Raw genomic sequence first — 14367 nt, 5'->3', positions numbered from 1 at the left:
AGGAAGATGTGAGAGATTAATTTATTCTTGTCTACTAGTCTATAAAAATGACATAAATCAAACTGGAAAGTACATAAAAAAAGAGTTTCAATGAGGTGATGAAGGAGGTAGGATTGAAAAGCATTTGATCTTTCATACCTGAAAAACTGTTATTTATAATTTTATTGTACTTCCCATTTATAAACATGAATACCAAACTAGAACACTGCTCTCTGTATTAACCTTCAATGCTAATTAACATTGGATGTTACACAACTCCTATATTAAAAAATTGAAAAAAATCAGCTTTAAATTTTTTATATTACGTTACCTTATACAACTATAATGTTTAAAAGTACTGGCAGCTTTCTGACATTCCAGGCACAACTGAATAGCTCCTGGATAGTCTTCCTCCTTAAGAGAATGGCAACAGAAGTCACATCATTGGAAACATTTTTCTTAAAACTCCTGATAAAAACACATCTCTTTTTATACTCTAACCCAACAATACAGAATAAACTTCTAATTCCTCTTAAATAAAGATTAGAAAACCAAAAATAGATAGAAAACAAAATAAAAAGAGGCAACTAACTCTAGGCCCAAACTGTATGCATTAAAAATATATATATATAAAAGATTCTGTTCCCTCAAATACACAATAACATCACTTTGAGACCATCACTTATGTGTAAAGTCTATACAGAATTATAAGCTGCTTCTGAAAGGATTCCTTAGCTGTTAACATAGCATCTTACTCTAATGTGTAAATAAACTGTTCCAAAATAGTACATACTGTATTATAATCAAGAGCCAACAATTCACCCACCAAGAAATCAAATATTTCTAAAGAAATAAATTTGGGAAAAAAGGGAAAATATTAATATTTTCAGAATATTTTACCACCTAATAGTAATTTAATACCAAATGAATTTTTCAAATGGATCTTTCAAACACTAGTTTAGTAGTAACAGTTTAGAAGCAACAGGGTGATTATAAGAAAACCACAAAAAATGTTCCTGATGCTCATATCTAAATTCAACAGATGCAATTCGAACCACTGGGATGCTAAGATAATGACAAAGTATCTACCCCAAGGAGCTCAAGTATTATGGGAAAACACACATATTTCATTATGTTTTAGTGAACCTTATTATGACAGAAATAGATGCAGAATGCTAAGAAAACATCAAAGAAAAAACAGATGGCTCAGGCAGGAAACTAATTAATCTATGAGATACTAAATATAACAAAAATATCACACGTCCCATAAATCACTAATATATGTTTGATGAAAAATTTAATGTTACTACTATTTGGATTTAATACAATCAAAATGCTGAAGAGAACATGCCAATGTTAGTACACAGTAAATATTTTCTCAAATTTGTTTTTCTAAAACGAATGTGTATTATGTTGATAGAAAAAGGCTCAAGGGCAATTACCTTCACTTGTTTAAAAATGTTCTTTATAGCAATTATCAACTCAAGAAAAATGCATGCCTGAATTCTGTCCACTATAATTTTTCTATATAAGATTATTAGCATCACCCAATTTCCAAGTCTTTTTAGCTTACCTCCAGCATTTCACTTAAGCGTACATCTGTTCTTTGCTGAAAAACACAAAAATCAATGGTAAAATCTGTTTCAATCACAAAACTAAGTTTTATTTTTTTAAAAAGGGACCAATATACCAATGTTTTGTATATACCAATGTTTTTATAGTTCTCAGAGATTTCAGAAGTCCAATCAGCAACTGACGTTTCCTTTGATTTGCAAGAAGGCCTAAACTAGCTTGGGTAAAACCTTCCTTTGCAATATTCAAGTGTCTGCAAAGTGAACAATAAACAGTTAATATTTCTAATATAACAAGAATGCCATCTACACAGAACTTACAGGCCATTTATGACCTGCATTACTAGTAAGACTGGGGTTTGAAACTATAATTTAACAAATAAGTAATTATCTAAACCAGTTCTGCTCATACATGAAAGATGGATTAATGCCAATCCACAAATTATAAGAAAAGTACAGAAGTTGAGAATAAGCACCTAAAAACTTAATGCAAAGGTTGACAGAATAATTTTACTCATGAATCTAATAGTAAAAAATTGGGACTGTATTATATGTCTTGCATTATTTCTTTGTTTCATTTTTTTCCTAATAATTTATTTCTATTTCATTTACAAAATACCCTGTAACAGGTTTGTGAAAAGAAAAGTAAAACAACACTGGTCCTTCATTGCAAATAATTTAGGAAAGCCTAGTCTAAACAATACACAGCCAGTAATATTTCTTAACCCGAAAGTAGATTTGTATATATTTCCCATATCCTCTTAGTGCAAATTTTAATTCATAACATATGTTCATTTAATGAATGGTATTCTAAAAACTACAACCATGATTTTAAAAACAAGTGTCAAGGACAGATTTCATACTTGTTCTTAAAATATTTTCCAACTTAAAGAACAAAATATCATTGGAAACAATACCTCCTCCCATTTGTGCAGATAACTGCAGCTAACTGGAGACCTGTCTGCAATGAGGTAACTCTTTCAAGTTCCTATGGAAAGATTAAGTACAGGTTATTATTTGAGACATTTTATTTTTCCTTCTTTCTCACATAGTACTCTAACAAAACCTCATGTGTTTCAAACCAAAGCCAGCTTTAGAAAACAAAGTTGCAACAAAAATACCTAAACTTGAAAAGTGTTAGAATATTTTTCAAAAGTTATTTAAAATGACTTCTTCCAATTGATTTTCACAATGACAGATGACAAAATATTTAGTAAGTATTGCTTACAAGAAAATCTAGACCCAACCTGTTTTAGGCAGGAATAAATAAATACCATTTACATGTTTCTACCTAACCGAACTTTGCAAAATAATAAAGGCTATGACAAATATGATTTCTGTTTGCTAAGATGCTTTGACAAGGAATATCTTGATATGAACACTAGTAGATATTTCAATGGAATTTGAAAGCTCTAATTTTCTGATGAAAATACAGATTCAGATAAACAGTTTCAATTTTATCATATTTTAAATTCAGATTTTTACATTGTCATTGCTTCAGATTGCTATATTGTTGATCTATGTATTTGTTACAAAGTTAATGGAAGCAATTTTCACTGCTTCTTCTAATGTTGTGAAAAGCTAAGACATCGCTTAGAATCATCACTTAAAGTATTCTTTTACTTCATTTTTGATAAACTGCCAAATGAAAAAGACACACATCCCCAACACACACACACACACACACACACACCAGGGTATGTTGTTTAACTAAAGACAAAAGAATAATTATAATATTCTAATAGTTTCAAGTGTAAATCAATCCACCATTAAAAAAATTTATTATTAAAAATAGCAAATATTATCCTACCTTCACATAAGCAGGCTGTTTTTCAAGGATTAAATCTGCTACTTTTTTAGAGACCTAGAACATACAATTAAACAGAAGAAGTAAAAGAAAAAGTCTCAAACTTCCTATTATATTTTTTATATTTAAAATTTTTTCAGGAATATTCCATATGTCTTCCCAATATAACTCAAGAGCAGCTATTGCAATGTTATGGCCATACACATTTCCCTATGTACAAGATTAGTAAAAGAGGTAGTAAATAAAGCACATAGCATGGTACCTGCACCTTAACAGAAATTCAATAAATGGTTATTATTAATGTTAATGAGTGTCATTACCTGATTTAGCAAACGTGCATGAAAATGTAACCTCTTTAGGGCAAAGGAAATGATTTAAAACAATCAATTTGTGAAGACAAATTTTTAATCAACTGAATTTATGGAGATAATCTCTGGGAAAGAGAACTTGCTTGGACCCTTTAGATTCTTTGCACCATGTGAAAAGACAAGTCATTTGGTCCTCTACTTCTAAAAAGCTGAAAAGAAAGCTATGAAGCTATCAAAGGTTTTGTTGGTTAATTCCATGAATAATGTTAGTATCACAAGTTAGAATGATAATGATTTTGAACATGAGGTTCTTATTCCACAATTTCAAGGGTCCTGCTAACTACTCTGCAGAAACACCATATCTAGCAAGATGCATGGCATACAGAGGCATTTAGTGTCTGCTCAAAAAACACAATTGGCTCCCCTACCCTAGGTCAAGGGAAAAGAAAACATTGAACACATACTAATCTACTGCATTAATCCTTTCATATTATCTTAATCTGCATCTAACATCTTTGGAATTACATGTATTATTTTCTAGATAAAACATTGATTGCTTTTGTCGAGAGAGAACTTTACTAAGGTTAAGAATATCAAATTTCAAATAGCTTTTACATTTCAATTAATGAAGAGATCAATGTTAATCTGAAATATCATTTTAAGAATTTCAAAGATTCAATAGGACTGTCTAATAACAACTTAATTAAGATAATACAAACACAACCAAAAGAAGCCAAATGGGAGCCATAAGTAAGAAAATGCAATCAGGAAGTTCTAGCTCTATACCATATATTTTGACACGTATGTATTTATAGATGTGCACGGATAGAACTGATTGAATTTTACTCAACTAGATTTTAAAAAACATAGACAAAGTAGTTATACTTAGACTTCCCTGTTTCAGACAGTGTACAAAATGTTTTACTACATTATTATAGCAACAGGGACTCATGACTATCCACTGAGAAACGTTCCATACATGCTCATGTTCCAAATGAGCAACCTTAAAAGTGACAGGTACTTGCCCCGGTTAATAAGCTGCAAGGCTAAGATTCAAACCAACTCTTAGCAAATTCCAAAAGCCCTGTTTTGGAATGAGATGAGTAACATCCTCAAAATAATGTGTCACATAAAGTACACATATAAGAGAGTATGTATATAAATATGTTGAAACCAACAGAAGGCAAAATATGCCACCTAACACTAAAATTGATTTTTTTCCCAAAAGCACAATACTTTATTACATAGTCCTCTTGATTTCAAGCCCACTCATACGACTGCCACCCTAAGGAGACCCCAGCACCTACTGACATCTCTGGGTATAAAAGGAAAGAGAAGTACATCTTCCTTGATCTGCCAGATATATTATGAAAAACTCTACCTTAAATTAAAATAGGTAAATTTATTACTACTGTTCCTTTTATTTAAAAATAATAATAAGACCACATATTACAATCTTATTTAGTGAGCTGCATAAAGTAAGTTCAGTCAACACAAATAAATTACAGAATTACAGGGTTTTACAACATTAGAGGAAATGCAAGCCTAACCTATCACTTCACAAGTAAAACAAAAGATATTTAGCAAGGTTAAATGATCTGTTCAATGCCATAATTAAACAGTCACTACAATTCACACTTTCTAAATCTTAGCCTTGTATTCTTTTTATAAACCTATTTCAAGGAAAGATGTGGACCTTAATTGTGAGATAAAAATACTCTATTACAATATTATAGGTAGGGAAGTCATGCACATATCACAGAGCCTGAGGTACTTACTAAACTGAAAACAAGTTCTAAGTTCTTTGATCACATTTAGGATTCCAGAGAAGAACTCCAAGTTCTAGGAGCAAATCTATCAAAATAACATGAGGAAAACTGCATATGTATTAAAATTTTAATATAAATATATTATCTGATTCAGTCATGTTAAATAACAGGATTTGTTTCTATTTTAATATATTAGTTAAAACCATGAAATCTACAAACATTATACCTCTCTATTGTGGTTCGTCAGAAAGAAATATTCTTTACTTACTGCAGCTTGCTGTTGTTTCAATTTGTCTCTATACTCCTCTAATTCTTGCAAATTGAGAACAGGTGGGAGCTTCTATACAAAAAAAAAAAGAAAGAAAGAAAGAATAAAACCATAAACTGCATAATTTCATTTCATTTACCTAAATGCCTTTGACTCGTGAACTACAATCTGCATTCAGAACACTGTCACCTGTCACACTGACTGCCCTTCATTTTTCCTGTCCTCTCAACCTCCCTTACTAGACTCCAGCCACAAAAGTCTACACATCATTTTTACACAACTGTCTGACTTCAAACCTCACCAGCCTTGTTCCTTCACTGTGCTACTCTGACCCCTAGAAAAATCCCACTACTACTGGGGTGCCTGGCCCCTAAGCTGGAAGATAATGTTTCCAGGAAAATGTGAAAAAAATTCTTACCTCTAATCCCCCACTCTACCAGCCACAGATATGTCCCTACTTGTCTACAACAGAAATCAAAAAGACTTTCCCTCTGAAATATTATAAATGGTAACTAAGTTCTACAATGTGACAGTGACAGTTTTTGGACTACATTCTGGATTATATCAGCTTTTAGAGGGTAATATAGGAAACAAGCAAAAATATGCACACCATTGTGCACATAGGGAAATAGGCTGCAAGTCTTAGCAATTGATAAATGAAACTTCAGAATAACTTGGGGACTTGTTGACTTTGTACTGCACTTAGTTTTGCCTAAAACCAAATTTTAAAATTCTAATTTTTTGAAGTTCCTATAAATTCAAAATGCAATATTGTAAACAACATTGCATAGGGTTTTTATCATAACACACATTTATGATCAAAAGTCTGTTTTCTAAATATATTTAGCCAATATAAAACAGAAATAGTACAATAACATATTAATTGCTAACAGGTGAAAAATAAAAACACAGCAATGTTTCCCTGATCAATGCTACAGATGTATTTAAAATCACATTTTCAAAAATAATTGGATCTTTAAATAATGCTCAAAGTTCATTAAAGCACAATATGGTAATCATAGACCTATAAACATTCAAATCTCATTAAATCAATCCAAGAACCAAACAGGTTTTTGATAGGTTTTAATGAAAGTTTTCTTTTACCTCCAGCTCATATCTGACAATATCAAATGAGTCTGCAGAAAAATATACTTGTTCAATACTATTAATTAGCTCTTGTTCAGCTTGAGGGTCACTTGGCTGTTCTCGAAGTTCCCTGAATTCTTCCTTTAAAGAAAAAAAGTCACAATTATAATACTGATAATTGTAAGAATTCCATTTGCATGGAAATAAATGATTATGTGTCTTAACCATCACATATCTTCCAAAAATCATCCTAACCAAGGACACAAATTTGAAACCATAAAAATTTGTGGAAAATTAGAAAATAGCCAAATACTTTAAAACTACTTATCTACTGGAAAATGAAAACTAGGCAGTTTAATGATTTGGATTTTACAATTAACTCCTTGAGTGCCAACAAAGTTAAAAGAACTTAAATGTTTAAAAAAAGAAAAGTAACTACCTAAACCTATCACATACACACTCATTTTATCTTTTTACTTTTATATATATTTACTTGGTACTGGGGAATTGAACCCAAGGGTACTTTATTTTTTTTTTTAATTTTGAAACAAAGTCTTGCTAAGTTATTTAGGGCCTACCTAAGTTGCTAAGGCTAGCCTCTAACTTGAGATCCTCCTGCTCAGTTTCCTGAGTTGCCAGGATTACAGGCATGCACAACCATGCCCAGCTCATTTTATCAGCTCAGCAACACTCTAAAATCTGTCTCACCATACAAAAAGGGAACATCAGGGGCTGGGACTGTAGGTCAGCAGTAGAGTATTTGCCTAGCATGTGCAGGTCCTGAGTACAATCTCCAGTACCAGGGGAAAAAACATTCCTATAAAAGGAATATCACCTCAATGACTTTTAGGTCACAATTACTACTGGAATTCATAGGCCATGCCTACTACCTAGTAATTCTGCAGCACTAGAAGCAAATAAATGTAGTTGATAAAGTGCAAAAAATATTAAGATGCAAAATTTGCTAAGATTGAAAAATATCAAGTATGTAGCCAAGCCAAAAATTTAATAGACAACAATTATTTTCATATGAAATGTATAAATGCCACTGGCATGTAACACCATGCTGAAATTATATATTAAGTACCAAAACAAATGTCCCAAAGTGACACTGCAGCTCGGAAAAAAAAAAAAAAATCTTCTCCTTTCAGTCAATTTGATGGCTTTTATGTGAAATCTACATCTAAACGAAATTCAGACACACTCCATTCCGAAAAGAATCTAGATGATGTTTCTTTCTTTCTTTTTTTTTTTTAGCACCACTGCACTTCTGGTCTGTAAGAAGGCTTCTACCTCATCACTCTCTAAATACTTCACTGTTGTTAAGACTGCCTGCTCAACCAAATTAGACACTTCTTGAGAACTGAGATCACTTCTATTCTCCATCATTATGTTCCATAGTGCCAAGGAACATTGTAGTTAATAGTCACTGATCAATCGAAAATTAAAAGTTAATTGTATTGAAAAGAAATATAAAACAAAAATGCAATATGTTCTTGTTTTGAAAGTCAAAATTTTTCACAAACTCTTAATAAAAAGATTCTTTCTTCTAATTAGAAATAATGGCAAATGTTAGTGACAAGAATATCTTATGCATATACATTGGAAAAATAAAATCAGCTACGATGCAAACTCTTAATATAATTACACCATGTGAGATGTACAAAAATATTTTTTTATCTAAAATAGAATGAATTTGTCAAGTACTTTACATAAACAAAAGATTTCCCACAAAAAAAATGTAAAGACAAAACTGGGTAGGGGGGAGTACCAAATGAACTTCTCTATACCATATTAAATTATGTGATTTAAGGAAAAAGGTTACAATGATACTGGGATATTTAAGCTAAGCTAGAAATAAAATATTTCAGTTGTATAAACTTGTTCTTTTATTAATAAAATGTTTAAAGGGTTTATCTTGACAGTAAAATTTGAGTCATATAATACGTAACTAAATATATATTAACATTAATAATGGGATAAGTGCTCTGTAAAATCTGAAAATCCAAGAACAATTTGTCAACAACTACAGACTATCAAAGGTGCCACACTTGCCTGCCAATGGCAACTACATCTAAAATATGTATCAGTGTCATTCCAGAATTAATGCTGGAGAAAACTACAAATAAAGTACAAAAATATAAATGCAGATGAGGGTAAACAAAAGGTAAAATTGAGCAAATGTGTTCTCTCTCCCTTCTCTCAGTATGAACTAACACAATTACTATCGAGGCCCTACCAACTCATCTTTCCCAGTCAATATAATTCCATTTAACAAACAATTATTTTTACTCCCCTTATGTAAAAATTCCCAAGACTAGATGACACAGGAATGCAGATGAGTAAAATTCAGCTCCTCCCTCAAATAAGTGAGTCAAATACATAAGTAAATGGTTGACAAGGCAGAGGAGAGGTTAAAAAAAAAAAAACCAACGGAAGAGGTGGCATTTAGAGAATAATAGAATAGGGATCATTTCAAATTTCAGAAACTACGGGGAATAGGGTCACAAATATAAAACAAGGTATAAGTAAACTCTGGAAAGCATATAACAGGTTCAAGCGATAAGGATAGCTCCCTGCAGGAAGGACAACTGTTAAAGGAAAGACTCTGTACATACATCAAGAGGCAATGAAATGTAACAATAAAATTTTTTAAAAATCCAGTACATTTATATATACATGAACTATACTTTCCTTTTCTAAAAATAAAGTATCTTAACACATATCACTATACCAGATGCTATATCAAAAATAAACCCAAATATTCAATACTTTCTTAACATAATAAACCAAGCAGGATTATTTCAGGAAAGTCGAAGACTATAAAAAAATTATTCAATATTTCAGAGGTTCTTTTATCCAGCAGTCATAACATAAGGCTGTATATAATACTAACAATTTTCCTATTTTGACCATCTCTGAAATAAAACTACATGAACATACACATAAAATATACATTATAAATGTAACTTAATGAAAAGTGAAGAAAAATAGTCATCACAGAAATTTAAGTCAACATCTCTGATTTCTTTTCCTCTCCACATAAAAACAAAGGTATTATGAGAACTGGGGATTCAAGTACATAAAACAACCTGAGCCTTCAACTGTAAGGTGTTAGAAAACAGTCCCAGTATATTTATGGTTTCTAGGGAACTAGACAAGAAAAGATGAACTTCTTAAGGAAACAGACCCAAGTTTATGAAGGAAACTAGCAGCTATAAATTTTGTATTTAACCACTACTTTCAACTTATCTAAAATAGCATACTAATTGAAAATACTAACTCAAGTTCAGGAGTTTCAATTCTATTCACTTTTATAAGTACAAAAAGTTAGTCATGACAGATTAACAGTTCTGCTCATCATTATTAAACTTGATAGTCTCTTTAATTTTGAAAAATAATCTAACCGAATTTTTAAATCCACAGAATAGCTAAGAATCTCAATTTTCAGCAGTAAGTTTTTATTCGAACAAAAAGACAAATGTAAAATCTCCTTAGGTTTCAAATTTCTGCAGAATAGTGAAACCCCAACTCCCCTTTCTATACTTGCTTTATTAGAGCACAGTTCACATTATATACTTGATTATACTTATCTGGGTGGCAGAATGTGTGTGTGTGTGTGTGTGTGTGTGTGTGTGTGTGTGTGTGTGTTTTGAAGGGTAAGAGTGGAGGATAGCAAGAAATGCTCTTGTAAAGCATGGGTTTACAACTGCTGGCATCTTGTCATCAGTCAAGATAAAAAGCTGTTCTGTTATAATAAATTCTAAACAGAAGCCTTAATATTACAAAGGTCACATCACATTAGAGCTGTAATTGAAAGCAAAATATATATTATATATATATTTAGCCGCCAAAATCCATATAGAGCTAAAAGGAAGAGCAAAATATTAAGTTTTCAATATTCAATCAGGATTATTAAAGTCATAAATCTATTTTAGTGAAACAGATTTGATCTGCTTCCAAAATGAAAAAGGATCCAAAACCTACTTTAAGATAACAGATACCCTAAAACCATGTACCACATAAGTTTATAATGAATTGCCAGATGTCTGATTACATGGGGAAATGGCGCATTTTCTTAAAATCCTCCTAGAACAACAATAATAATCCATCAAAAGTAGCCGGTTCATCAGTTTGTGTGTGTGTGTTTTAAATAAAACATAGCTTTTGAAGCCTACTCCGTTTTCCTCTAGGCTTTCAGTGCCATCTAGTGGAATACTGATGAGGTTACAATTTGAAAAGAGGTTTCAGCACAATAATTTGTGGAAAATTTTTATAAAAGGTTATTGTATGGCATTATTTTAATCCAGGTTTACAACACACTTACATAATAAAAAATAATGTATTTTAATCACTTCCCACACAAAAAAAATAGATCATGAATAATAGATTGCAAATAAACATGATTTTATTCACAGAAATTTATTGAGTTGATATAAATTAAAATCACAAAATTAGCATAAATTTCATATTTAATACCTTGTCATGTACGTATTTCTTTTATTCTATAGTTAAAAATACCAACCCAAGTTCAGGACTTTGTTATATTTTTAACAAATATCTTAACAAATTTTTTATATTAAAAATAATAAAAAATAATAGCTCTGGAGATAATATTTTGATAAAAATTCATAAAACAATATTGATATCAACATTCTTTTCAGGTTATAATACATGACCATTATGGAGGCACTATGGAAAATATGAATGCAGATTCAAGGTTCTAAATACTAATCTTTTAAATCAGGATTCAACTCCCAAACAGTTCTAATAAATTCTATAACTAATAAGTTTATGGCTACTATAATTATAAAAAAATAAATATTGGTCTTAATTCTTCATAATTCTTGTAATCAATTAAGTGAAAATCCTTTCACTTTTAAATGGATAACAAGTGTAGTCAGAAAATGCTCTCTAATTCTAATATCCTTACCTCTGTATAAAAATAGTAGAGGATAGGAAAGGTAGCAGAATACAACAGTTACTATTATGGCATTATGTAAAAATGTGGATGTGTAACTGATGTGATTCTGCAATCTTTGTAATGTTTTGAATAACCAATAAAAAAATAAAAAAATAAAAATCCCACTAATTTGAAATGTAACAGAACCCATTTCCCAAGAACAGAATTTTAGATCATTTTCCTTTTTCCCACAAAAACTGTCCTCAAAATTGAAATTTGTTTGAATCGATCTTATATTTCCCATTTGTCCATTCTTATGATCATGTTTTCACTTTTCTATATTATTTTATTCACCAAAATCCCGAAATGCCAGTATATGGATTACCATTTGACTTACTTATAATGAAGAACAATATCATCTTGTCTATAAAATCTAGAAATTGTACTAGATGACTTTTAAGATTTCTTCCCTCTTTGTATTTATAAGTTATTGAAATAGAACAAAATAAACAGTACCTTCTAGCTTATCAGATACCCAAATGCACTTCTTCAGTTCCCCTTCACTACGTTCCTTTTTCTATTAAGTTGAACCACATGAAATTTGCCAAGATTCAACATTTGTAATCTAAATCAACAGTCATTTCACTCAATTCATCCTAATATCTCTCCCCTACTTATCCTTTTCACTAGGATCTCTCAATGTAACACAACTTAAGCTAATCTATTTCTTCCTTGAAAACTTTTGTTATAACTTAGAAAAGAAATAGAAATGGGCCCATTCTGAAGAGTAGGGATACCTTATTTTTTTTAAATCTTCTACCTGTGTGATGTGGTGCTACTAAATGAAGTTAACATTTAAAAGTTTCTCCATGATTCCTCAGAAAATTGGACTGAACCACAATTTGACCCAGTTATCCCACTCCTTGGTACCCAAAGGACTTAAAATCAACATACTACAGGGATGCAGCCACATCAATGTTTATAACAGCTCAATTCACAATAGTTAAGCAATGGAACCAACCTAGGTGCCCTCCTACAGACAAATGAATAAAGAAAATGCAGTATATACACACAATGGAATACTACTGATATGAGGCTAATTAATACTACTATTAATTAATTAATTCTCTCCGATATGAGGATGCAAACACACAACAAGGGGAAAGGGGAGAGAAGAATAGAAGTTCATTGGATTAGACAAATGGGAAGAAAGTGGCCATCAGAATAGGAAAGAGCAGAATGAATCAAACATAATTTTCCTTTATTAATGAATACAATACCAGTGAAACTCCACACCATGTACAAACATAAGAATGGGATCCCAAGTTATACTCCATGTAATATGTCAAAATACACTCTACTGTCATGTGTACCTAATTGGAACAAATATATTTATGTGTGTGTGTACACACACACACACACACACACACACATATATATATATATATTTCTCCATACAAGCATTTAAATTAACCACTTAAATAGCATAAATTGCTAAATCCCAAAAAATATCTGCCAAAGTATGGGCAGCTTGCATTCTACACCTAGTAATATACTATGAACATTTTCTATATAAAATATATTACCAGTTTAAAACACAAGCTTCAAAATAATTTTTAGAGTATGATACCATATTTGCAGGGAAAAAATAGGGGTTATATCATCTCCCTATTTCCTTTCTAGAATCTGTCATAATTTACAATTATCTTGTTTGCTATCTGCCTTCCTCCTAATTGATGTAAATAAACTCCCTTAGACGAGGAAAGTTTTGGCTTTTGGAAAAGATGCTGTCTTTCTACAGCTGTACTGACAGTCCCTATAGTGTGTCTAGCACATAGTAGATGCTCAAAAAATTTGTTGAAAATGCATAGGGAGAATATCAGAAGGCAATGAACAACGTAGATGATTTCTGTGATTTTGGTTTTTTGGTTCCTTTTTCTGTTTACCATGTTTTCTGTCTGCATTATATGGAACTTTTAAAGGAAAAGCTACTTTAAAATAAAATCACCACTTCAAATGAATGTTTTCCATTTTGTTGAAATGCTTTTAATAATTTGAAAAAAATTCAATAAAGATCATTTTTGAACACATCAAATTTCAGGTCACCAAGAACAAGATGCACATTAATTTCAAAGCAACTATACAAAATAAATCATTTAAAATGTTTATATGATTTAAATATGAAGTCACATCCAACCTGTGAAAATATACTAAGCATTAAAGTTATACTAGACTACACTGTGTGTTTCTGAAAATGAGTCTTAACTGTCAATTTCAATACTGACTACCAATACCACCATGTCCTATTCAGTCCACTGACTGAGCTTTACTGCATTCTGAACTGAGCAACTCTTTAGTTCTGAAAACCAGTCAGAGACGGCAGCAGCTCTGCTTCCCCTCCAGCACTGGTGATGTTGCAAGAGAGTCCAAAAAGAACAGATGAGCACCAGGAGCTTTTAAGGCTATTTCAGAATAAAGGCTTATATTATTTTATTTATACTAAGCATATATTTATAGTGTAGTTATTAATATAATTTCACTATTACAACTATTTTACAATCTAAGTAACTTAGGTTCTCAGTATGTGCCAGAAAGGACCAATGCCCCAGGCTTAATTGTCACCTGAATCATTTTCATTTGATGATCTTGTGATACCAGACTGGCCACTCTACCCAG

The 14367-nt window shown here is 31.2% G+C and overlaps 1 protein-coding gene across 2 annotated transcripts in view; it reads right to left on the bottom strand.

The window, feature by feature from the left end:
• Positions 1-14367, bottom strand: part of Vps50 (VPS50 subunit of EARP/GARPII complex) — a 116729-nt gene that overhangs the window by 93559 nt on the left and 8803 nt on the right. For both annotated transcript variants that reach the window (XM_076861192.2, XM_076861202.2), the window contains exons 3-9: positions 6807-6929; positions 5703-5774; positions 3361-3414; positions 2468-2538; positions 1687-1804; positions 1553-1588; positions 311-393 (exon numbers count right to left, since the gene is read on the bottom strand). In XM_076861192.2, the coding sequence (XP_076717307.1) occupies positions 311-393; positions 1553-1588; positions 1687-1804; positions 2468-2538; positions 3361-3414; positions 5703-5774; positions 6807-6929 (557 nt within the window). The remainder of the gene's footprint in view (positions 1-310; positions 394-1552; positions 1589-1686; positions 1805-2467; positions 2539-3360; positions 3415-5702; positions 5775-6806; positions 6930-14367) is intronic.

This window comes from Callospermophilus lateralis, chromosome 1, assembly GCF_048772815.1.
Source record: "Callospermophilus lateralis isolate mCalLat2 chromosome 1, mCalLat2.hap1, whole genome shotgun sequence".
Classification (NCBI taxonomy): Eukaryota; Metazoa; Chordata; class Mammalia; order Rodentia; family Sciuridae; genus Callospermophilus; species Callospermophilus lateralis.
The sequence above is the reverse complement of the archived record's forward strand: the minus strand, read 5'-3'. Positions and strand labels throughout refer to the sequence as shown.